The sequence below is a fragment of the Salvelinus alpinus genome, chromosome 12 (assembly GCF_045679555.1).
Source record: "Salvelinus alpinus chromosome 12, SLU_Salpinus.1, whole genome shotgun sequence".
Lineage (NCBI taxonomy): Eukaryota > Metazoa > Chordata > Actinopteri > Salmoniformes > Salmonidae > Salvelinus > Salvelinus alpinus.
In genome coordinates this window covers 35080500-35104347 of record NC_092097.1, presented here as the reverse complement: position 1 = coordinate 35104347, position 23848 = coordinate 35080500, and the positions used below count along the sequence as shown (strand labels likewise).

At 43.7% G+C, this 23848-nt stretch overlaps 2 protein-coding genes and 3 non-coding genes across 7 annotated transcripts in view; all 5 read left to right on the top strand.

Annotated features, from left to right (window-relative positions):
- The window catches only part of LOC139535992 (paxillin-like), a 56739-nt gene extending 38606 nt beyond the window's left edge, over positions 1-18133 (top strand). For both annotated transcript variants that reach the window (XM_071336037.1, XM_071336038.1), the window contains exons 7-11: positions 8223-8381; positions 9112-9285; positions 9859-9940; positions 10103-10251; positions 11199-18133. In XM_071336037.1, coding sequence (XP_071192138.1) covers positions 8223-8381; positions 9112-9285; positions 9859-9940; positions 10103-10251; positions 11199-11465 — 831 coding nt within the window. In that variant the 3' untranslated portion in view covers positions 11466-18133. The remainder of the gene's footprint in view (positions 1-8222; positions 8382-9111; positions 9286-9858; positions 9941-10102; positions 10252-11198) is intronic.
- A 268-nt stretch (positions 18134-18401) lies between these two features.
- On the top strand, positions 18402-23581 carry LOC139535994 (large ribosomal subunit protein uL10-like). 2 transcript variants are annotated; one of them, XM_071336042.1, is made up of 8 exons: positions 18402-18537; positions 19050-19158; positions 19432-19607; positions 19884-19971; positions 21461-21607; positions 22091-22276; positions 22744-22884; positions 23347-23581. In XM_071336042.1, exons 2-8 carry the CDS (start codon positions 19105-19107, stop codon positions 23497-23499), a joined length of 945 nt encoding a protein of 314 aa, XP_071192143.1. In that variant the 5' UTR covers positions 18402-18537; positions 19050-19104; the 3' UTR covers positions 23500-23581. The 2 variants fall into 2 exon arrangements, with proteins under 2 accessions (XP_071192143.1, XP_071192144.1); XM_071336043.1 differs by having other exon boundaries at positions 18501-18568.
- LOC139536622 (small nucleolar RNA SNORA63) lies at positions 21218-21346 on the top strand. Its single transcript, XR_011667348.1, has one exon. It is a non-coding gene; the product is annotated as a small nucleolar RNA SNORA63 (small nucleolar RNA).
- Positions 21733-21879, top strand: LOC139536621 (small nucleolar RNA SNORD15). Its single transcript, XR_011667347.1, has one exon. It is a non-coding gene; the product is annotated as a small nucleolar RNA SNORD15 (small nucleolar RNA).
- On the top strand, positions 22521-22649 carry LOC139536623 (small nucleolar RNA SNORA63). Its single transcript, XR_011667349.1, has one exon. It is a non-coding gene; the product is annotated as a small nucleolar RNA SNORA63 (small nucleolar RNA).
- Positions 23582-23848: the final 267 nt, after the last annotated feature.

The window sequence follows — 23848 nt, the reverse complement described above, 5'->3', positions numbered from 1 at the left end:
ACTTCATCAAGGATTTCTCTGTACTTTTCTCCGATCATCTTTCCCTCGATCCTGACTAGTGTCCCAGTCCCTGCTGCTGAAAAACATCCCCACAGGATGACGCTGCCACCACCATGCTTCACCATAGGGATGGTGCCAGGTATCCTCCAGATGTGACGCTTGGCATTCAGGCCAAAGAGTTCAATCTTGTTTTCATCAGACCAGAGAATCTTGTTTCTCATGGTTAGAGTCCTTTAGGTGTTGTTTGGCAAACTCCAAGGGGCTGTCATGTGGCTTCCGTCTGGTCACTCTACCATAAAGGCCTGAATGGTGGAATGCTGCAGAGATGGTTGTCCTTCTGGAAGGTTCTCCCATCTACACAGAGGATCTCTGGAGCGCTGACCATTGGGTTCTTGGTGACCTCCCTGACCAAGGCCTTTCTCTTCCGATTGCTCAGTTTGGCCAGGCGACCACCTCTAGGAAGAGTCTCTTGGTGGTTCCAAACTACTTCCAGTTAAGAATGATGGAGGCCACTGTGTTTTTAGTGACCTTCAATGCTGCAGACATTTTTCGGTATCCTTCCCCAGATCTGTGCTTCGACACAATCCTGTCTTGGCGCTCTACGGACAATTCCTTTGACCTCATGGCTTGGTTTTTGCTCTGACATGCACTGGCAACTGTGTGCCTTTCCTCATGTCCAATCAATTTAATTTACCACAGGTCGACTCCAATCAAGTCGTAGAAACTTCACAAGGACGATCAATGGAAACAGGATGCACCTGAGCTTAATTTTGAGTCTCATAGCAAAGGGTCTCAGTACTTATGTAAATAAGGTATTTCTGTGTTTTATTTTTAATACATTTGTAAAAATGTCTAAACCTGTTTTCACTTTGTCATTATGGGGTATTGTGTGTAGACTGAGGAAAAACATTTTATTTAATACATTTTATAATAAGGCTAACTTAACAAAATGTGGAAAAAGTCGAGGCCTGAATACTTTCTGAATGCACTGTACATTTGGAGTCACGTGATGATATTCATGTAGTCCTCCCACTATGAGTCAGGAAATCATGCAGTTTATTGCTACTGATGAGTTATGAATTCACAGGGTGGTGAAAAGTGCACAAAATAAGCTTGAAGCTCCTTTATAATAAATATTGAGGGTCTTCTTTTGGTGACATGATTGACCCTTTACTGCCATTTGACAACAACTAAAAATTGCGCTCTTATCTATAATAATCTCATGTAGGCTAGCCTACCCACACTGACCAGAGTGGGCACATGTGCTATTTAACGAAACAGTTTTAGTGACCTAACCTATCAGAGTTGAAAATGTGATGGAAATGCATTTGAACTTTAGATTTTTATTCGGTACATGAAATCTTAAGCGGAAAGGTACCCTTTTTTTTTTTTTTTTTTGCACTACGTCATCACACACTGCTTTTTATCCACAACAAGTCAGTTTGGTGGAAACACGACTGGTGGGAAAATATGCAGACTTTTGAATATTTGCATGAAAACATGTCCCCAATTTGGATGGAAACATAGCTACTGTGAGGAATGTGAATTATTGTTATATTCATCACTATGATATATTATGCTACTTTTCACAAGGCTTTAAAGAAATGGTCATGATTGACTTGACATGATGCATGTCTTTCCATGTCTACCTCTACTTTCCATGTCTACCTCTTTTCAAACCATTTTCAATTGTTTCCCCTCCCTGTCTCCTATTATTACTGTCTTCTGTCTCCAGTCTGGTTCTCAATTGTCTGTCGATATGGATCTCTCCTGCTCAGTCAAGGATCAGAACCGCCCTCCATAGAGAGTCTGCTGCCCCAGTAGTTTTAACCAGATACCCAACTGAGCCTGTGGATCTGCAGCTGGAGCCCCTCAGTGACACGTTCCCCTCCTGTAACCCTGTTCTTTTAGAACTCCACATAGATGAAGATGCCTGCTCTGCCTCTCCCCTCAGCTGCTTCAGCCTCCGTTGTGTTGGCCTTGTCCCAGAGTCTCCAGTACACCCAGATCCACACACAGCTGGTAGGAGAAACTGATCCCAGCGTGAGAACTACACTGACCTCCCACATAGTCCTTCACTGTGGTCTCTACCACCACAAGCCATACTTAGTCAAATAACCCCAATCCTCCTTTTGCTCCAGTTGAAAAGTCCTGCAGTGGATGCAAAAACCAGCAAGACGCGTAATCCAGTCATTTTTTCCGATACCCCTAGTCCTGTTACTGTTGCCAAGATGCCTAGCCCTGTAACTGTTATTTATTTTATTGAACCTTTATTTAACTAGACAAGTCAGTTAAGAACAAATTCTTATTTACAATGACAGCATACCAAAAGGCAAAAGGCCTCCTGCGGGGACAGAGGCTGGGATTAAAAATAAAACAAATAAATAAAATATAAATATAGGACAAAACACACAACACTACATAGAGAGACCTAAGACAACAACGTAGCAAGGCAGCAACGCAACACAACATGGTAGCAGCACAAAACATGGTACAAACATTATTGTGCACAAACAACGGGCAAGAAGGTAGAGACAACAATACATCACGCAAAGCAGCCACAACTCAGTAAGAGTGTCCATGATTGAGTCTTTGAATGAAGAGATTTAGATAAAACTGTCTAGTTTGAGTATTTGTTGAAACTTGTTGCAGCGGACTGAAAAGAGGAGTGACCCAGGGATGTGTGTGCTTTGGGGAACTTTTAACAGAATGTGATTGGCAGAATGGGTGTTGTATGTGGAGGTTGAGGGCTGCAGTAGATATCTCAGGCCTCACTCCCCCCTATCTAAGAGGGTTTTATAAATAAGCATCAACCAGTGGGTTTTGCGACGGGTATACAGAGGAGTATAGAGTACAGTGATGTGTCCTATAAGGAGCATTGTTGGCAAATCCGATGGCAGAATGGTAAAGAATATCTAGCCGCTTGAGAGCGCCCTTACCTTAACTGTTGCCAAGACGCCCGGTCCTGTAGCTGTTGCCAAGACGCCCCGGTCCTAAAACGAACACCCTTCCTCCCTTAGCCCCCATTGCGCCTTCTTCGCCACCGAAGGAGAACCAGTCAGACACACCTGCTGCTCAGCCACCAGAGCACCCTACTGCATGTACTGACTTGGGGATAATGTGGCCATGTCAGGAGCCCTTGCTGGAGGACGCCCTCGACAGATTGCTGTCCTATGAGTTGACTCTGCCAGAGGGCGAAGTGGAGCATGCCAAGGAGACCCATCAGGACAAAGAGGAGCTTTATGCCATGACAGGAACGAGGAAAGAACTTGGGAGGAAGGGATTTACCCTGGACACATGCCTCTGGACGGGCGGGAGGGGATGATAACTCCCCTTGCCGAGGCCAGCTGGATAGACATCTGTTTGACCCCGTCAACGTTCCCAGGAACCGCCGACGCCACGCTGGACCTCCCCCTGAACCAGCCTTCGGCCGTGGAGATGCTGTCCGTGTCGAGCCAAGTACGACGCTCTCTTCGAGGGCTTTTTTTATCAGATTGCTCATTCTAGCCTGGAGGAATCGGGCTGATTGCTACGTTGGCCATTCTTTTTCAATTCACTTATCAGTATGGGATTTCTCATAATTGAAACTGTTTTGAGTCTGTAATGAGGGGCATTATTCAAAATGAGAAAAAAATCTGCTATTTGGACCGATCAATCAGAGGACGGCCTTATTCAAAGCACAGTATTTGACCACGTGGGCTTTTGTCCTAAACCCACCCACTATTTCTGAGAGGATGCTGATTGGTCCATTCATTTTCTGGCTTATTCAAAACGCCCATCTATTGGATTTCGCCAGACTGATAAGTGAAGTGAAATAGAATGGGGAAAGCCATGATCAGGCTTGTTCCACAATCATTCAAGTTCCATCTAGCTCTGTAACAGTATGTCACTGTGCTGTTTTCAAATTGAAGTGATTGAGATGGGCTCTTATTTTGGGAGAGCAGCTCACGTGAACACAACATGAGGACAGAGGCTGGTGGGAGGAGTTATAGGAGGATGGGCTCATTGTAGTGGCTGGAATGGAATACAAAGAAGTGTTGTATATGACTCGGTTGTATTTATTCCATTCCAGCCATTACAATGAGCTCGTCCTCCTATAGCTCCTCCCACCAGCCTCCACTGGAGGACATATAAGAACATAATATAGATTTATTTATGTGTATAAATATATATATATATATATATATAATATATATATATATATGGCATCTGGTCAAAGTTGTATATTCTTGCTTTACCTGAAGTGATGCAAGTAAAGCGGAGAATGTTGACTTGTGAACTGCTCAATGATAGAAGTCAGCGCGAAAGTCAAGAGGGTTCACTGCCTACCATGGTCCATGTTGAAATCTCCGCTCTGCGTTGTTTACGGCTATATTGCATGTCTCAACTTGCATTCATGACTGTGTGCATAGCTTTGTGGGGATTTGCTTGTCACTTTAACAATCAAGGTTGACGCAAACCTTCACCGCACAGCTGTGTGTAGCTTGCCACCTCCTGTGTAAATATGCTGGATTATACACTATATATAGAAAAGTATGTGGACACCCCTTCAATTAGTGGATTCGGCTATTTCAGCCACAACCATTGCTGGCAGGTGTATAACATTGAGCACCCAGCCATGCAATCTCCGTAGACAAGCATTGGCAGTAGAATGGCCTTACTGAAGAGCTCAGTGACTTTCAATGTGGAATCGTCATTAGTTCGTCAGATTTCTGCCCTGCTAGACCTGCCCCGGTCAAATGTAAGTGCTGTTATTGTGAAGTGGAAACGTCTAGAAGCAACAATGGCTCAGCCGCGAAGTGGTAGCCACACAAGCTCACAGAATGGAACCACTGAAGCGTGTAACACGTAAAAATCATCTGTCCTCGGTTGCAACACTCACTACCGAGTTGCTTCCAGAGGCAGTTTGAAACGTCAGCACAATAACTGTTCGTTGGGAGCTTCATGAAATGGGTTTCCATGGCTGAGCAGCCGCACACAAGCCTGAGATCACCATGTGCAATGCCAAGCGTCAGCTAGAGTGGTGTAAATCTCGCCGCCATTGGACTCTGGAGCAGTGGAAATTAGTTCTCTGGAGTGATGAATCACGCTTCACCATCTGGCAGTCCAACGGACGAATCTGGGTTTGGCAGATGCTAGAAAAACGCTACCTGCCCGAATGCATATTGCCAACTGTAAAGTTTGGTGGAGGAGTAATGGTATGGGGCTGTTTCATGGTTTGGCTATGCCCCTTAGTTCCAGTGAAGGGAAATCTTAACGCTACAGCATACAATGATATTCTAGACAATTCTGTGCTTCCAACTTTGTGGCAACAGTTTGGGGAAGGCCTTTTCCTGTTTCAACATGACAATTTCCCTGTGCACAGTCCATACAGAAATGGTTTAATCGCCCACATCAGTGCCCGACCTCACTAATGCTCTTGAGGCTGAATGGAAGCAAGTCCCCGCAGCAATGTTCCAACATCTAGTGGAAAGCCTTCCCAGAAGAATGGAGGCTGTTATAGCAGCAAATGGGGGACCTACTCCATATTTATGCCCATTATTTTGAAATTAGATATTCGTAAAGCAGGTGTCCACATATTTTTGGTCATGTAGTGTATCTGTCCTAGTATATAATATATGCCATTTAGCAGAGAATGTGCTGTTAGATGACCTCAAGTGATTTTCTGAAGACTTGCCTCTTTCCTTGATTTGAGTCATTGTGCGAGAATTCAATCCAGAACTCAATCTTATTTGGGGTAATGAATCACCATACATGTACACAAACAGATTTGGTGTAAATGGAGAATAAGAGAGGACCTAGTACCGCTTCTTCCAGGTGATGTGAAGGTCTGTATCTGCACCCTGTGGTCTCACTACTGGTGTCACCCAGGGTTAGGTACTTGATCCTCTTGTTTCCCTTGTACACACACAAACACATTATCTGTGCACATGTTTGGATGGAGGTGGGACAAACCTAAAACATGCAGGTGGCGTAGAGCAGGTTTATATGGGCCTTTGGAACAATGTTTCAGGAGCTACTTTTATGGACATTAGCAGGACTTGCTGCTTCTCTACAGTGATATTACTGCCGAGTCAAAGACCATCGGTTTCACAGCTTGCATTTTACGTCCGCCTGTCTATTGCATTAGATTTTCTAGTTTGTTTTGCACATTGTCAGTTTTTGCATTCAGAAGAATGGCCATTTGCCGGAATGGCCAGGTGTGAAATGGACTGCCTTGAAAAAGAGTGGAATTGAGTCGAATGGAATGCCCTTTGACTTTTACGATCAGCCTGTTTGTGCAAAGGGGCTTTGCTTGAAGGACTGTGCTTCCTGGTGTTTTTTCGTGCCTGGTATGGGGAAGCCACACCCAGCCCCCCACCACCCTTACCTCCTTTTACCCAACTCTGTAGCTCAAGTTGATTATCCGCCGCACAAAAGAGATGCCCAATGTGCACCCCATGTACCGAGATGGGCAGTTGTTGAGGCGTAAACTGGGTCCTGTCATCTTCACCAAGAGCAGTTCCAGGTCCGCCTCATCACAGAGCTGCAGGGGAAGCTGAGAATCGAACACCCCATTGAGCACCGACGCAAGCAGAAGTCAGACGACTCGCTCACTGAGGGGGGTCATCGTCACCCAGCGCGCGCAGGAGGACGGGACCTCGTCGGTGGTGGACAAGGTACAGAGAGGTGGCTGGAGCCAGTGATAAGTCATCTCACTGGGCCACATTTGGACCTGCAGAGCAATACAGCACCTTCCAGTAGCTTGTTTCTTGGTTAGTGCTGTACTTTTAGAGTAACTTTACCAAGGCCAGTTTCTATACCACACATATGGACTATGACTAGCGAACAGTTTCTCAACCATATTCTTTTGTAACAACATGTTGAGAATTCATGTTTCCTTTGCACCACCTGAGGCTTTCTATTTCCTGTGGTTTAATTTGACTCATCTTTGACGTCACTCTCCTCCCGCTCTCTCTCTGTCCACACCCAGATCATCATTCCTCCTGACTCGCCTGTCCGTCAGAGAAAAGTCATCCCCTCTCCGCTGTCCCATCTGGTGCCCAAAAATCCACCCCCTGACAAGCAGACCCCTCTGCCCTGCCTCCTCACCCCTCCCAGGGAACACCCCCCCCCCCCCCCCCCCCCCAACATGTGGCGTGTCAGCTCACCCCTCCCTGGACGCTGACCCACAGAGAGCCCACCCCTCCACCCAGGGAACCTAACCCTAATCTGGTGCATGACAGCCCAGTTCCCACCTCCCAGAGGACTTCCCTCAATGGTGTTCCACCATAGGCATTGCAAACCTGACTTTTGACTGTTTAACTTAACAAGCCTTTTTATTCAAGCCCTAACAGATATGAACAAGTTGAAATAACTTGACTCATGAATTAGGTGACTGCGTAGTCTTCTGTTAAGATACTGATATACCACTACGTCTCTTGATATATTTTCCAGTCAGTCCCAATTCGTTCCATCCCTGTTCCCCTTTAACAAACACAAGGCCAGAAGCAAAATTGGTATTTGATTTTACAAAGGTCTGTTGTTTACTGAGGGTTGCCTTTCGTTCGAGTGAAGTCTGACTATTTTTTTCCCTCTGTGGAATGAGACTGGGTCAGAAATTTCCAATGACCACACCATTGGAGAAGTGTAGTTCCCACCCGCCTTGCTTCTGCCCATCAACAGCACACATTCAGTCTCACACTATCAATGAGCTCTTTAGGTAGCCGATAAGCAGAGTTACTCTTGAACACGGTAGTCAGATTGAAGTGTTTCAGGGTTGGACTGCAGTGCTCTATGTTATGAAGGCATTATGTGATGAATCTTACATGTTCATTCTAGTCTGGAATGCAATGCCAGTGGCATTTTCCATTTCAGTCATTAAAAAGACTGATTTCTGTTGGATGTCACGTAAACCCCAGGAGTTACTGCTGTGTCTGGAGACACACATTCAATTCAATAAATAAAAACATAATTTTACACCGAGGGGAAATTACTTCATAGGGGCAGATGTAATCAGGATAGTGTGGTGATGAGAGACTCTTCTATGTATTAATTAGGTTTTCTGTGATAAATTGAACAGAACATGAACATTGAACAGAATATGAATTGGGAAGGGAGCTCTATTTGGGCAACTGTGTTGTGTTCATGTGTCTTACTGTTTGCGTGTGTGGTTGTCTGTGTGTTTCTGTGCATCTGTTTCTTTCTCTGAGATGTCTTTCTGTGTGTGACCCCGTCCACAGATCATGGCCCAGGGGAAGAGCTCACCCACGGCTCCCCCCAAACAGGCTAACAAGCTGGACAACATGCTGGGCAGCCTCCAGTCAGACCTCCATAAACTGGGCGTCCAGACTGTGGCCAAGGGAGTGTGTGGGGCCTGCAACAAGCCCATTGTTGGACAGGTAACTTTACAAACACACAGAGGCCACATTCATGCAGAACACATACCGGCTGCATGCACACACTCACACTTATATGCACACAGACACACACACTCGCATTCAACTTTACTGAGCTTATTACATACGTTTTCTGGTCCCTTTTGAATGTATTTCATGTTTCTGGGGTTGTTTTTTTCCTTTTGGATATCCTAAGTCCATGTAGGTGAAAATGTGGTCATGATTAGACTGATTGATTGATACACCCTGTTGTCCTGAGCTGCCTATATAGCTTGCATGGTTTGCATTCTCCAATATAATACATTTTAGCTCCTAATGGAAATTAAGTTAAGTACTGCCACCATAGGAAGGTAATTGTTCCACACAGAGCTGAGTCTGAACTGGAGAAACACACTGTTAGCCGATGTAAATCAATCATGCATTGATGTCAATGGGACATTGGCATGGGAAACTGAGTTCAGGTCATACACACATCTCGGGTTAGGATTCATCCCTGGGCCCATACTCATAAAAACTCTCAAAGTAAGAGTGCTGATCTAGGCTCAGTGTTTCCTTTTAGAACATAATGATTAAGATTACATGGATGGGGGGGACCTGATCCTAGTTCAACACTCCTACTAGACAGTTTATTAATACAAGCGCAGATTCACTAAGTCCAGTAATTCAATTCAGGTTGGGGCTGCTAGATTAGATTGTAAGTGTCTGTCTTTTGCCCTCTCCTCCCTGTGCCCAGGTGGTGACTGCCATGGGGCGCACATGGCACCCAGAGCACTTTGTGTGTACCCACTGTCAGGAGGAGATCGGCTCCAAGAACTTCTTTGAGCGGGACGGAGCGCCGTACTGTGAGAAGGACTACCACAACCTGTTCTCCCCACGCTGCCACTACTGTAACGGACCTATCCTGGACGTTAGTATTACACACACAGAAACGAATGCACGCAAACACCCCACTGCTGCTTTTACTACTGCAACGGACCGATACTGGACTTAAGTATTACACACACACACACACACACACACACACGATGCCACTCTGAATCCCACAGACCATCTTTGAGCCATCTTTTCCACACACCATCTCTGTTTTTCATTAGTGTGTCCTGTCTCACTCCACACATCAACACTCACTCATATCCTTGCGCTGACACACTGCACACATGAACACACATGCAAGCATGCTCACACACACACTGCCTGGGGTGAGGCACCACAGCAGAAACAGGGAAGAGGAGACCGACTGAACTTTCGCCTCAGGATAGGCCAGATGATTCACAGGGGCGACAAGCTTCCTCATTGGTCCTGTGTGGTGTATTCATATCACTCCCTTTTCTCCCCTTTCTATTACTGTCTCCCTCTCTCTTCTGACATGCTACTCTGTCCTCAGCAGTGCTGCCATCTGCTGGCTATAGACAAAATGGGCAAAATACTTAAAAATATGATATTATGAATTCAATATGCTAACTGCATTTGTTCCCTACAGAAAGTGGTGACGGCACTGGACAGGAACTGGCATCCGGAACACTTCTTCTGTGCTCAGTGTGGAGCTTTCTTTGGCCCAGAGGGTAAGCTACCCCCCTTTATCTCTCACTTTATCTGTCTCCCTTCTCTATTCTTCTCTCTCTGTCTCGCTTCTCTTCCCCTCTCTTTTTCCCTTCTCCTTTCTCTCTGTCCTCTCCTCTCGCTCTGTCGTCTTAAGGCAGTGTCTTTCTCTGCTCCCCCTACAGGCTTCCATGAGAAGGATGGGAAGGCATATTGTCGGAAGGACTACTTTGACATGTTTGCGCCCAAGTGTGGAGGCTGTACCCGCGCCATCCTGGAGAACTACATATCAGCCCTCAACTCCCTCTGGCACCCCGAGTGTTTTGTCTGCAGGGTAAGTGGGTGTGTGCTGTGGTGCTATTCTAAGCTTATTATCCCTAATTTACATATGGTGAGACATACAGTAGCTTTCATACAGTTCTTGAAACAGATTTTTAAAAAAATCCTCCAGCACCTTCACCAATCGGATTTGGGTGTGGTTAGATTCTACCTATTACAGTGATCCCTCGCCACTTCGCGGTTCACTTATCGCGGATTCGCTATTTCGCGGATTTTCATAATGCATTTTTTTTTTTTTTTTTGTGCATTGTGCTCTGCATTCTGATTCGCTAAAAACTCACTCCCGCTTCTTGTATCAAAACATGCTACGAATTGTGCTATCATTTTGTCGTCTCGTGCAGTTATGTGTACGTACATAAAACAGCTTGGCAAATTTACATTAAGTTGGCCAGGAAGGAAGGAAGGACTAACGCTTGGTCGCTTAGCAACCATGGTGCGAATGGCCACTGAACTTAAGCGAGTAGCTGAGGAATGGGACCCTTTGATGAGCCGTTCATTACAGTTCTCCAACGTAATCGATGGTGGCATGTCGGTGTACAAGGATCTTTTTGCAAAGAAGAAAAAAGAGCGACAACAGCTGCCTATCACTATGTTCTTCTCCCGAACAAACACACCTGCACCGCGGGCTTCAGAAGAAGAGAACACTGCAGAGCGCAGTCAGGATGCAGCGGCCCAGTCTGAAGAGCAGTGAAACGGCCTACACGTGAGTCACTGTATTTGTATACATGTAATAGTTGCTAATTGTAAAAAAAAAAAAAGTTTTCTATTTCGCGGATTTCACTTATCGCGGGTCATTTTCGGAACGTAACCCCCGCGATAAACGAGGGATTACTGTATATACAGTTCTTTAGGTATTTCCAAAAACAGTATAGAAAGCTTTGATTGCCTCAGCCATTTTGTGAAAACCTCCTTCACTTTTCTTCCCACCTCTGTGCATTACAGGAGTGCTTCACCCCCTTTGTGAACGGGAGCTTCTTTGAGCACGAGGGCCAGCCCTACTGCGAGGGCCACTACCATGAGCGCCGTGGGTCCCTCTGCTCGGGCTGCCAGAAGCCCATCACAGGCCGCTGCATCACAGCAATGGCCAAGAAGTTCCACCCTGAGCACTTTGTCTGTGCCTTCTGCCTCAAGCAGCTCAACAAGGGCACCTTCAAAGAGCAGAATGACAAGCCCTACTGCCAGGGCTGCTTCATCAAGCTCTTCAGCTAGGAAGCTAGCCCCCCCCCCCCCGGCCTGTTTGCGTGTGTGCAGCTGTGTGTGCGTTCTGTGTTCCAAATCTCTACTGTTCTGCCCTAGGTGTGCACTTGCTCACTTCCCTTCATGAATTTAAAAGGAAATGACAGGTGTAAGAAATATGGTGGAAACTCCAGCCCAGTCCTATACCAATCCAATGCTTTTTAAATGTGTGGGAAGGAGTACGCAGGTGCACGCTTCAGAGAAAAAGAAGAGAATCGTGCCACCGTGTGAGTGTTTCTCAAAAGGTGTAGGCTTGGATAGAAGGCCGTCAGTGGCTATGATGAGGAGGCAGAGTTGTTCCTTACTGTGCATGTAGCTGAGATAAGCCTGGCCATTAGAAACACCACAGCCCTCCCTACAGGTGCCTATTTGGAGTAGTTGGAGTGATCATTCCAAAATATATTTTTGTAGTTGCAAAACACTGTCTGTGCAATTGCAAATAAATGCCTATAAACTGTCTCTTGATCTAAAACGCACACAGACAGATTTTTAACTTGAGAAGAGGAAAAACTTTCTGGTCTCTCCCTCCTTCCTTTCTCTTCACTTCTCTAAGACCAGTTCAAACACTTGGTGCTCATTCTCAACTCAATCATAGATCCCTCTCTGCAACCCTCATGGGGGCATTTTACAGCCTGGAATGGCCAAGATATCATTGTTCTATTTTTGTACACTTTTCCTATGGAAACTTTCATATACTTACCAGGACTGCTCAGCAACAGATTTAGTAGATCCATATTCCTTTTCCTTGTTTGCATAATTTTGTTTAACGGAAGTGTGTTTGTACAAAATAAGACACACATTGTTTTAAGAGGCGCGCACACACACTCAAGACTACTGCTCTTTTTGTGCTATGGACTCTCCATTTCTAATTTCAGTACTTCAGTCTTTGCTTCACCGATTCTCATATCAATTCTCAATCATGTGAATCTGATTTCAAAAGGACGTACATTTGAATATTGTCTTGCCCTTTAGGTGGACAGAGGGTGGGGGTGTTTGGGTCATTTTGGGTATGGCACCTCTTCAATTCGGAGGAACTATGCTCATCCCTCACTTTCCATTAGCTTTGGGTAGGGAGGCATCTCTTAGCCTGGCAACCAAACTGAGCACAGTGTTCTTCAGTCTGGTGTAACCAGGCTAGTTTTTCTTTCCATGAGGAAAATACTGGAGCATGTTGATTTGAAACAGAACATGTTAATTGTGTGCATTTTACCTTATTTGCTACTGTATTCGTTCCCACATTTAGCCAAGTTTTTAAATGAATTAATTCTGAGTGAATGGGGAGTACATTTCTTGGTTTAATGTTTTGCTGTAAATTTAGCTACTGACAATGTGTGTGTTTTCCGTCAATTACTTAAAGACAAAGTAATACAGATAGGCTTGGTCCTTTTAATGTATTTGCTGCCAATTGCTAATACAATCACAACATTTTAGCAAAATTTGGTTTAGTGACATGGCATAGTGTTGTCACTCTTTAGCTCACACTGATATGCAAAGAGCTGGCTCTATGGGCATATATATATATATATATATTGAAGTCGGAAGTTTACATACACAAGTCCTGACATTTTAATCCTAGTAAATATTCCCTGTTTTAGGTCAGTTATGATCACCACTTTATTTTAAGAATGTGAAATGTCAGAATAATAGCAGAGAGAATTATTTATTTCAGCTTTTATTTCTTTCATCACATTCTCAGTGGGTCAGAAGTTTACATACTAATTGAGTGTATTAGGTAGCATTGCCTTTTAAATTGTTTAACTTGGGTCAAACGTTTCGGGTAGCCTTCCACAAGCTTCCCACAATAAGTTGGGTACATTTTGGCCCATTCCTCCTGACAGAGCTGGTGTAACTGAGTCAGGTTTGTAGACCTCCTTGCTCGCACACGCTTTTTCAGTTCTGCCCACAAATGTTTTTATGGGATTGAGTTCAGGGCTTTGTGATGACCACTCCAATACTTTGGAGGTTCTGAGGTCTTGGCTGATTTCTTTTGATTTTCCCATGATGTCAAGCAAAGAGGCACTGAGTTTGAAGGTAGGCCTTGACATACATCCACAGGTACACCTCCAATTGACTCAAATTATGTCAATTAGCCTTCTAAAGAAGCTTCTAAAGCCATGACATCATTTTCTGGAATTTTCCAAGCTGTTTAAAGGCACAGTCAACTTAGTGTATGTAAACTTCTGACCCACTGGAATTGTGATACCGTGAATTTTAAGTGAAATGATCTGTCTGTAAACAGTGGTTGGGAAAATTACTTGTGTCATGCACAAAGTAGATGTCCTAACTGACTTGCCAAAACCTATAGTTTGTTAACAAGAAATTTGTGCAGTGGGTGAAAAACGAGTTTTAATGACTCCAACCTAAGTGGATGTAAACTTCCGACTTCAACTGTATATACATACACACACAGTTGGATTTCAGGCAACAAGGCAATTTCTTATGGACTGGAGAGGCATGCCATCCCCAAAACCTTTTGCGAACAACCCTGGGTTCCTGTGATGTCCTCAGTCACATGGTAATCTGGACACACATTGATCTGGAGTCAGTACCTGGTCTGATTACCAAATGGCACCCTATTCCCTATAAAGTGTACTGCTTTTGACCAGGGCCCATAGGGCTCTGGTCAAGAGAAGTGCACTATATAGGTATTAAGGTGCCATTTGGGGCTTATCAGGGTTGGGGAGTAACTGGTTACATGTAATCTGATTACAAAATAACTCATGAGTTGCATTACCAGCAAAACTATTGTAATTAGATTACAGATAATTTTGAAAAACTAGAGTACTTCTTGGTTTACTTTCAATTCAGAAAGGATGTTTGCAGGGAAAAAATACCTTATGACATCTTGTTTTCTTGATGACATTCATTTCAGCATTGAAAAAATAAAATTTAAGCTAGTTTCACCTGAGCGAGTCTGAGAATACTATGATGACACCCCAGATGCATTTGATGGATCCTTTTTTTCTCATTCTAATGCCTCTTAAAGGCCCAGTGCAGTCAAATGTGATTTTTGTTTAGTTTTTTATATATATTTCCACACTGAGGTTGGAATAATACTGTGATGTCTTTTTAGGGTAAGAGCTGTTTGAAAAACAAATGGTAAATGAGTTAATAGACCAATAAGAGTTCCAAACATCACTGCCATCACTTTCCCCTCCCTACTGAGACCACTCCCAAACAGTCCTACAAATTCTTGCTTGACAAATTGCTCTTTGCTAAGAAGCTATTTTGGTTTCTTTTTGACCATTTGAATTGAAAAAAATCACAATAAGGTACTTTAATTGTTACCCCCAAAAATATTTGATATTTAGAACTGCTGCGTTGGACATTTTTAAGGGTAAAGTAATCCAAAAGTAGTCCTAATCAGATTACGTTATGGAGTTTGGGTAATCCAAAATTTACATTACTGATTACAATTTTGGACAGGTAACTAAGTATCTTAATGGATTACATTTAGAAAGTAACCTACCCAACCAGTCAATGATCTCAAATAACTGCTATGGGGCAGGTTTGAGCGTTTGTTTTTGTTGGTAGTTGATATACTTATTTAATCATCCACTGTTATATTTTTTTCAAGTGACCTTGTAATGTTTCATATTTGTGTCATTGAAGAAGAGATTTTATCTTTACACATGTTGCTTATATTTTTATGCTAAATCATTTTAAAGGGTTTCCACACCAGTTGTCATCCCTTGGCACGTTGTGTGTGGGTGTGTGTGTGTGTGTGTGTATATATATACATACATTTCATTTTAATTTCTGAACACTTTGAAAGAATGAAGATATTTGTGCTAATGCCAAATTTTCAATGCAATGTCTTTAACACTGAGTTACAGTGAGCTCAAAGCATTGGGACAGTGACACATTTGTTGTTTTAGCTCTGTACTTCAGCTCTTTGCTACAATGACTATGAGGTTAAAGTGCAGACTGTCAGCTTTAATTTGAGGGTATTTTCATCCATATTGGGTGAACCATTTAGAAATTACACCACTTTCTGTTCATTGAGGACCGAAAGTATTGGAACAAATTTACCTATGTGTATTAAAGTAGTCAAGTTTCATATTTGGTCCCATTTTCCTAGCACGCAATAATTACATGTATTATGTCATTTTGGAGTCACTTTTATTGTAAATAATTATAGAATGTTTCTAAACACTTATACATTTATGTGGATGCTACCATGATTATGGATAATCCTGAATGAATTGTGAATAATGATGAGTGAGGAAGTTAGAGGCATGAATATCATACCCCCAAAAAAATTCTGACCTCCCCTGTTATTGTAATGTTGTGTATTGTGGGTATGATATTTGTGCGTCTAACTTTCTCACACATTATTTGCGATTCATTCAGGATTAAATGTAATCATGGTAGTGTAACGGATGTGAAATGGCTAGCTAGTTAGCGGTGGTGCGCGCTAATAGCCTTTCAATCGGTGACGTCACTTGCTCGGAGACCTTGAAGTAGTGGTTCCCCTTGCTCTGCAAGGGCCGCGGCTTTTGTGGAGCGATGGGTAACGATGCTTCGTGGGTGACTGTTGTTGTGTGCAGAGGGTCCCTGGTTCGCGCCCGGGTCGGGGCGAAGGGATGGGCTCAAGTTAAACTGTTACATTGGTGCCGTGACCCGGATCACTGGTTGCTGCGGAAAAGGAGGAGGTCGAAAGGGGGGTGAGTGTAACGGATGTGAAATGGCTAGCTAGTTAGCGGTGGTGCGCGCTAATAGCCTTTCAATCGGTGACGTCACTTGCTCTGAGACCTTGAAGTTGTGGTTCCCCTTGCTCTGCAAGGGCCGCGGCTTTTGTGGAGCGATGGGTAACGATGCTTCGTGGGTGACTGTTGTTGATGTGTGCAGAGGGTCCCCGGGTCGGGGCGCGAGGGGACGGACTAAAGTTAAACTGTTACAGTAGCATCCACATTAATGTAGAAGTGTTTAGAAACATATTCTTATTTACAATAAAAGTGACTCTAAAATGACACTACATTTTGTGCCCAAAAGAAATGTATGGTAAATAATCTGAAACACAACCAAAAGAATCAGCAAATGCATCCAACAAAGTTGTAGTCACACACGCTTGATGTAATCAATGGATGCTAGGAATACCCTAAAATGAAAGCTGACAGTCTGCACTTTAGCCTCAGTCATTGTATCAATTAAAATCTAAAGTGCTGGAGTACAGAGCCAAAACAACAAAAAATGTGTCACTGTCCCAATACTTTTGGAGCTCACTGTATATGGTGGACTTCCAAGTCCTTGCTGTGATCAGATTGGTGAAGCCGTTATGATGGAGCAGAACAACAATTGCTGCACCAGCCAGTGTCCTGGATTGCATCTCAAACAATTAGTGGCTCCCTCTTATCTAATTTCCTCCATATGCACTGATGTGAAAGTACTGGACAGGCGAAAGCAAACACCTGGAATACAACCTTAATATTGCTGTCACTCAGCCAATAGGTTACAATGAAGTGTAAATGAAGAAGAGACTAATAGGGAATCCATTTTAGACTTCAGATGCACCTCTGGGTTTTGGGGGTGAGCAAAAGAGGGGCAAACAATGAGGATTGCCTCACAGCACAGTATAGTCGGCAGTTGCTGTAAAATTACTACATGTTGCTATTGGGTGAAACTTTGGGTCTGCCCTCAGGCTGGGATGCCATTTCTGATGTGTTTGGAAAGGTTTGGTTTCTTTAACGTGGGGTTTTTATGCACTTTCAGTCTTGCTGTGCCATAGTATCCTTGAGTTTCTCTAGTAGTGCAACTGGGTTGACATGAACATGATGAATCCACATTTCACGTAGCCTGGTTATTGAGGAAATGCTGCTAATGTAATATTCTAAATTAATTTTGAAATGTATAGACTGAGGTGTAACAGAAGTAGGGTTAATAGTACTTCTTATTGACTCTACTTTAAGTCAGGCTCTCTTTCTATGACAGTAAATCCTAAATTGTTCAGTGAATGATCAAGTTAGTGTGCCAAATAATGTATCAAGCGCTGTGAAATATTACTCTGGTAGCCTTTTTATAGCTGTGCTTTGGAGACGCAGACAATGATAACCAGTGTAAGTGCTGCCCGAGTGCCTGAATCTAGTCCTGGACAGTTACACTTCAACGAGTTCCTCAAATTACTGGAAAGAGTAGATTTCTTGAGAGTAGCTATGGCCTCAGGTTTAGGCACCAGCCCAAATGTTGGAATGGAACTGGGCCCCTTTAAAGAGAGGCTTGAGTGCATGTTTGCTTTGATGTATCTCTAGGCCCTTCAAAGTACTATTTTCACCCTGTGTAAATTATCAGGGATTGTAATTGTTTTCTTTTGTCTACATTTATTTATGCTTTTAGCCTACATTTATTTGCTTTAGTTCTCTGCTCTCTCTGAAGTCTCGGAAATTGCAGACCTATGTGGGAGGAAACCTGTCTGATTAGGGAGTCTACTCTGCCTTTTATTGGAAAGTCAGCCTTTTTACTTTAATCATTTGATCCCCTTAGTTCCCTACAGATAAATTATCCCCCCACCCATACTGTATGTAATTAGTTTTTTTTACTTTACCTCACCTGTTTTATTTCCCCATGTACCGTCGTTGTGTTTTCTGGGATGCTATATGGTACCTGATTGCTGATACGTTTTAATTAAATGTGATGGATGCCAATATATAGATTTTATTTCGGACACTGTCATTGATTTTGTCTCGATTACACAAGACACACACATTAAATGCTCAGAGCTTACACTATAAACAAATGGGTATGGATGGATCTTTTAGTTTTATTTCATCATTTGCGCCATCTATTTTTATTTTGATCTTGACAAACTCCCGTCACCATTCATCTGCGTTCCGTGCTTGCGCCGCACCGGTAGAGCACCGCCGGTGTGGACAGGGCCATAAAATGAACGCACCCAGAGTCAGCAACCGACAAATGAGTGACACAGATGGTGGCCAATCATGTCTGTGGAACAGAGTAGTCGTAATAGTTTGTGATTGGCTGTTTGTGCTGTATATTATTTTTTCGCTTCCGGTTTCGTTCTCTTTCTTTCACGCGTCCTTACTGCGAGGTAAGGGGTTTTCACCGGCTTGAGTCTTCATGTACGATTACACGTTAAAATGTGTTTTGCTATATTGGGTGAAACATAATTTGTTTATTACAGTAAACTACAGTACTATGGTAATATGGAAACATAATTATGAAGACGTATTCTTAGTTTATATTCTATTTTGTCTGTGCGGCCTCCTTGGCACGGTGATTACCGCCATGTGCCACCATTATTACTGTTACATTTAAGCTGACGTTAGTTTATTACTAATATTCCGGTTCATCATAAAGCCACGTACATATACAAGTCGTAACTAGCAATAGAGATAAGGTATACTCTTGGTATAATGTCAGCTAACGTTAACTGTTAAAGATAATATTTTTTTTGCCGTGAAACAGCTAACGTTATTGCTTGGAAGCTAGTGGGTGAATGACTGCCAGTTAGATGGCTTTAGTGACTATGTTACTAGTTACTGATGGGTGTCATTGATTTGAACCTGCTGCATGTCTAAAATATATATATTTTTTCCTTAGATAATATACTGTCTTTAAACCAGCTGTTAAAGCGATCCTTCGAAGCACTGCAAAGATGCCGAGGGAAGACAGGACCACGTGGAAGTCCAACTATTTTATGAAAATCATCGTAGGTTGACATAACAATAATGCTTGGAAGTATAGAACCATATCTTATGTTTGACCATTGACAGAGCAGGATAAGTTACAGTGCAGCTTGTGCAGTACTGCTCTCATTTCCCCTGCATCCCACAGCTGACAGGGATGCTTGGTCTCAGACACTTGCATGGTAGTGAACTGGATAAATATTTTGCTTAGTCTTGCTTATACAATGGTAGAGGGTTTACATTTCCTCAAACTGAATTTACAACTGCTTGTTTGACTAACTTGCTATTCTTTGCAGCAACTGCTGGATGACTACCCCAAATGCTTCATTGTTGGTGCAGACAATGTGGGCTCGAAGCAGATGCAGGCCATTCGTCTCTCTCTGCGTGGGAAGGCTGTGGTGCTCATGGGTAAAAACACCATGATGCGCAAAGCCATCCGTGGCCACCTGGAGAACAACCCTGCCCTGGAGAAGTACGTTCTAAACTAACACATTTTGGTCTGAATGGCTAGGTGAAACTTTTCAAATCTATTTAACTAGCCGCTGATTGGCTATTTGCAAACCAGATTAAGTTAGTGCAGCTTGTTCTGCTCTGTCGTTCCCCCTGCAAAACTTGTTTCCTACTATTCCGGTCTGTCTGCTTCCCACGGCTTACAGGGACACTTGGTCTCAGACACCTTTTCTCAGTCTTGCTATTTGTGTCATTTGCGGTTTTATGTGCAATGTTGACATTGTTGCTGTCTTCACAGGTTGCTGCCCCACATCAAAGGAAATGTGGGCTTCGTCTTCACCAAGGAGGACCTGGCTGAGATCCGGGACATGCTGCTGGCCAACAAGGTTAATGTTCTTTCTGACCAGGCGCTGAGTTGGAACCTCTGGTCTTAACCTTTCAGGTACAAGTGGGACGCTTTCGTCCCACCTCGACAACAGCCAGGGAAATTGCAGGGCGCCAAATTCAAAACAACAGAAATCCCATAATTAAAATTCCTCAAACATACAAGTATTATACACCATTTTAAATATAAACTTATTGTAAATCCAACCACAGTGTCCGATTTCAAAAAGGCTTTACGGCGAAAGCACACGACGCGATTATGTTAGATCTGCGCCTAGCCACAAAAACCATCCAGCCATTTTCCAACCAAGGAGAGGGCTCACAAAAGTCAGAAATAGCATTAAAATTAATCACTTACCTTTGATGATCTTCATCTGGTGGCACTCCCAGGTCGCCATGTTAGACAATAAATGTTTGTTTTGTTCGATAATGTCCCTCTATGTACAAAAACCTCTGTTTTGTTGGTGCGTTTAGTTCTGGAATCCAAAGGCACAAGGCGCGCACAACATCAAGACGAAAAGTCAAAAAAGTACAATAAAAGTTAGTAGAAACATGTCAAACGATGTTTAAAATCAATCCTCAGGTTGTTTTTGTCATAAATAATCAGTAATATTTCAACCGGGCAAAAGCTTCGTCAATAGAAAAGGAGAAACAAGAAATGCGCACTCCCGGTCATGCGCAGGACTCGTGGCTGTAAGTGCTGTATCTCCCTCATTTTTCAGAGTAGAAGCCTGAATCAATGCCTAAAGACTGGTCACATGTAGAGGAAGCCATAGATATCGTGAACTGGGTCCTAAGTCTTTGTATGGTGGATAGGCTTTCAATGGAAAAACAGCCTTTCAAAATAATAGTACTTCCTGGTTGGATTTTCCTCAGGTTTTCACCTGCCATATCAGTTCTGTTATACTCACAAACATTAGTGTTTTCTATCCAAATCTACTAATTATATGCATATCCTAGCTTCTGGGCCTGAGTAGCAGGCAGTTTAATTTGGGCACGCTTTTCATCCAAAATTCCGAATGCTGCCCCCTACCCTAGTGAATTTAAGGTTAAATTGTCAACTTGTGGGGGGTGTTTTTATCCAAAATGCCACCCTATTTGCTTTATAAAGCGCTACTTTTGACCAGGGCACTATATAGGGGATAGGATGCCATTTGGAACACATACAATATTATTAAATAGTAATAAATGGTATAGCCCTTGATGTAGAATCACGTTTCTGGAGTCTGCTTAAAAGATGAAATAACGATGCAGGATAAGTTACAGTGCAGCTTGTTCAGTACTGCTCTGTCGTTCCCCCTGCACACATCAACTAGTTTCCTACTATCCCTGTCTGTCTACATCCCACGGCTGACAGGGACGCTTGGTCTCAAACATAATTTCCTGTTGAATTTGCTCAGTCTCATGGGATGTACCCATGGACTCGACTCTTTTGTTTGAATCGGAGCCATAGCTGGATTGCCCCCTAACCTCCAAACCTCTGTCCCTCAGGTGCCAGCTGCTGCTCGTGCCGGCGCTATTGCCCCCTGTGACGTGACTGTGCCAGCCCAGAACACTGGGCTTGGTCCTGAGAAGACCTCCTTCTTCCAGGCCCTGGGCATCACCACCAAGATCTCCAGAGGAACCATTGAAATCCTGGTAAGTGGGACGACTGCAGTCTAAGTCCTCAGGCAGTAGCTCAGCCAGTCTGCTTAGTGGGCTCTACTTTAGACTAATGGGATAGTGGAATTACATTGTAATACATCCTCTAAATAAGAGGTGCTCTTCAGTGATGAGACGATGACGAGTCGGAACAGGACACAGTCTCTCTGCGGTCACTGGGTCAGAGTCACGTTCTGTGTCTCTGGGTTCAGCTCCCCAGGGCAGTGTGTTTTTTCAGTTGAAGACATCGAGGCATTTGTCTGAGAAGGGTTTCCTGATTTGATCAAATATGTTGCTGGCTGGATAGATAGATAACTTTGAGCTGTTGCTAGGCTTTGTTGTGTTCCATGTGTCTAATACACAAGTACTGATTTGTGTAGGGTTAGTATTGTAATGTTTTCTTCTATAGAAAACAATAGGGCGTTTCGGAAAATGAAATAAACTGGACGAAGTGTCTCATCCCTTAATTTCTCCCTACAGAGCGATGTGATGCTCATCAAGCCTGGAGACAAGGTGGGAGCCAGTGAGGCCACGCTGCTCAACATGTTGAACATCTCGCCCTTTTCCTTCGGTCTGCTCATCCAGCAGGTGTATGATAGCGGTAGTGTTTATAGCCCTGAGGTGCTCGACATTACTGAGGATGCTCTGCACGCCAGGTTCCTGGAGGTGAGGAAGCGCGTGCACACTGTCTTGTAAAGATACTTTGAGTCCATGACCCAAAATCTATTTATTATTATTGATGCCTTGAATAGTAAATGAAACTGACTAAAATGTAGTACTGTGTCCCATTAAGTCTTAATTAGTTTCCCCTTCCTCTTTTGTCTTGTCTCAATATTTTATGTTCTGAAAACAAGTGAAAATGAACACTGTAGCTGTCAAGTTCAGGAACGTATTCTCTTAGTTTTTGAGGAAGCAGGATAAGTTACAGTGCAACTTGTTCAGTACTGCTCTGTCGTTCCCCCTGCACACATCAACTAGTTTCCTACTATCCCTGTCTGTCTGCATCCCACAGCTGACAGGGACGCTTGGTTTCAGACACAAATTTAGCAAATATGTACTGGAACAGTCAGACTTGAGTGAAGTGCTGAAAGTCGCGGTCATGCCTGTCCTGACCACAACTTGTCCTCTTTCAGGGTGTGAGGAACATCGCCAGTGTGTGTCTGGAGATCGGATACCCGACTCTGGCCTCCATTCCCCACACCATCATCAACGGCTACAAGAGAGTCCTGGCTGTTGCCGTGGAGACTGACTACTCCTTCCCCCTGGCAGACAAGGTATAGCATCCCACCCACATTTGGACCACATGATATTGAAATGGATGACTGATCAAATGCTGGCCCAGTCCACAAACAAAACCTAGCCCTCAGGATGTTGCTGTAAGTCTGAAAGAATTTATAAGTAATATGGTCGTAGTGCCACCTTGCCCTCTAGGTTAGGAATGTTCACCACATTGTTTATGCCTGTCAAATCCTTGATTGTAACATCTACATAGGGATAGGGGGCCACAGTTTGATTCTTGAATAGGCCACAATTGAGTGTCCCAGCTGCAGGATAAGTTACAGTGCAGCTTGTTCAGTACTGCGCTGTCGTTCCCCCTGCACACATCAACCTGTCTGTCTGCATCCCACGGCAGGCAGGGACGCTTGGTCTCGGACACCAGGTCATCCATTGGCACGTTATCTCCATAGATTTCTACATTTGAGTTAACATTGCTTCTCTACCCCCTCTTTTCCCAGGTGAAGGCTTACCTGGCTGACCCCACTGCCTTCGCTGTTGCTCCTGTGGCTGTGGCCGAGACTGCCGCTGCCCCAGCCGCCGCTAAGGAGGAGGCCAAGGAGGAGTCTGAGGAGGGCTCGGACGACGACATGGGCTTTGGCCTATTCGACTAGAAGGCAGCCGACACTACTCTTATGGTTGCTGACCCAATTCAAGAAGATCATTGAATGTAATAAAAACCTCCACAAAATCAAACCACTTTTGTGTTCATGTTTTAGCCAAGTGGCTGAGTGTAAAGTCATGTTTTGGGCCACAACCTAATTGGTATGGAACACATGAATGAGGTTCTAGTCAGGTCAGACTGTTCAATATGCGGTAAAAGAAAAACATCAAACCCTAACTCTTCAGAGTATCCTGACCCGAAAGGAAGGCAGGGAAGTTTGTAACCTGTGACAAAGCAAAGATCGAGTTTTAAAATTCCTGAAAATATGTAAGCTACCCAAGAATATAGATGTCAATGAG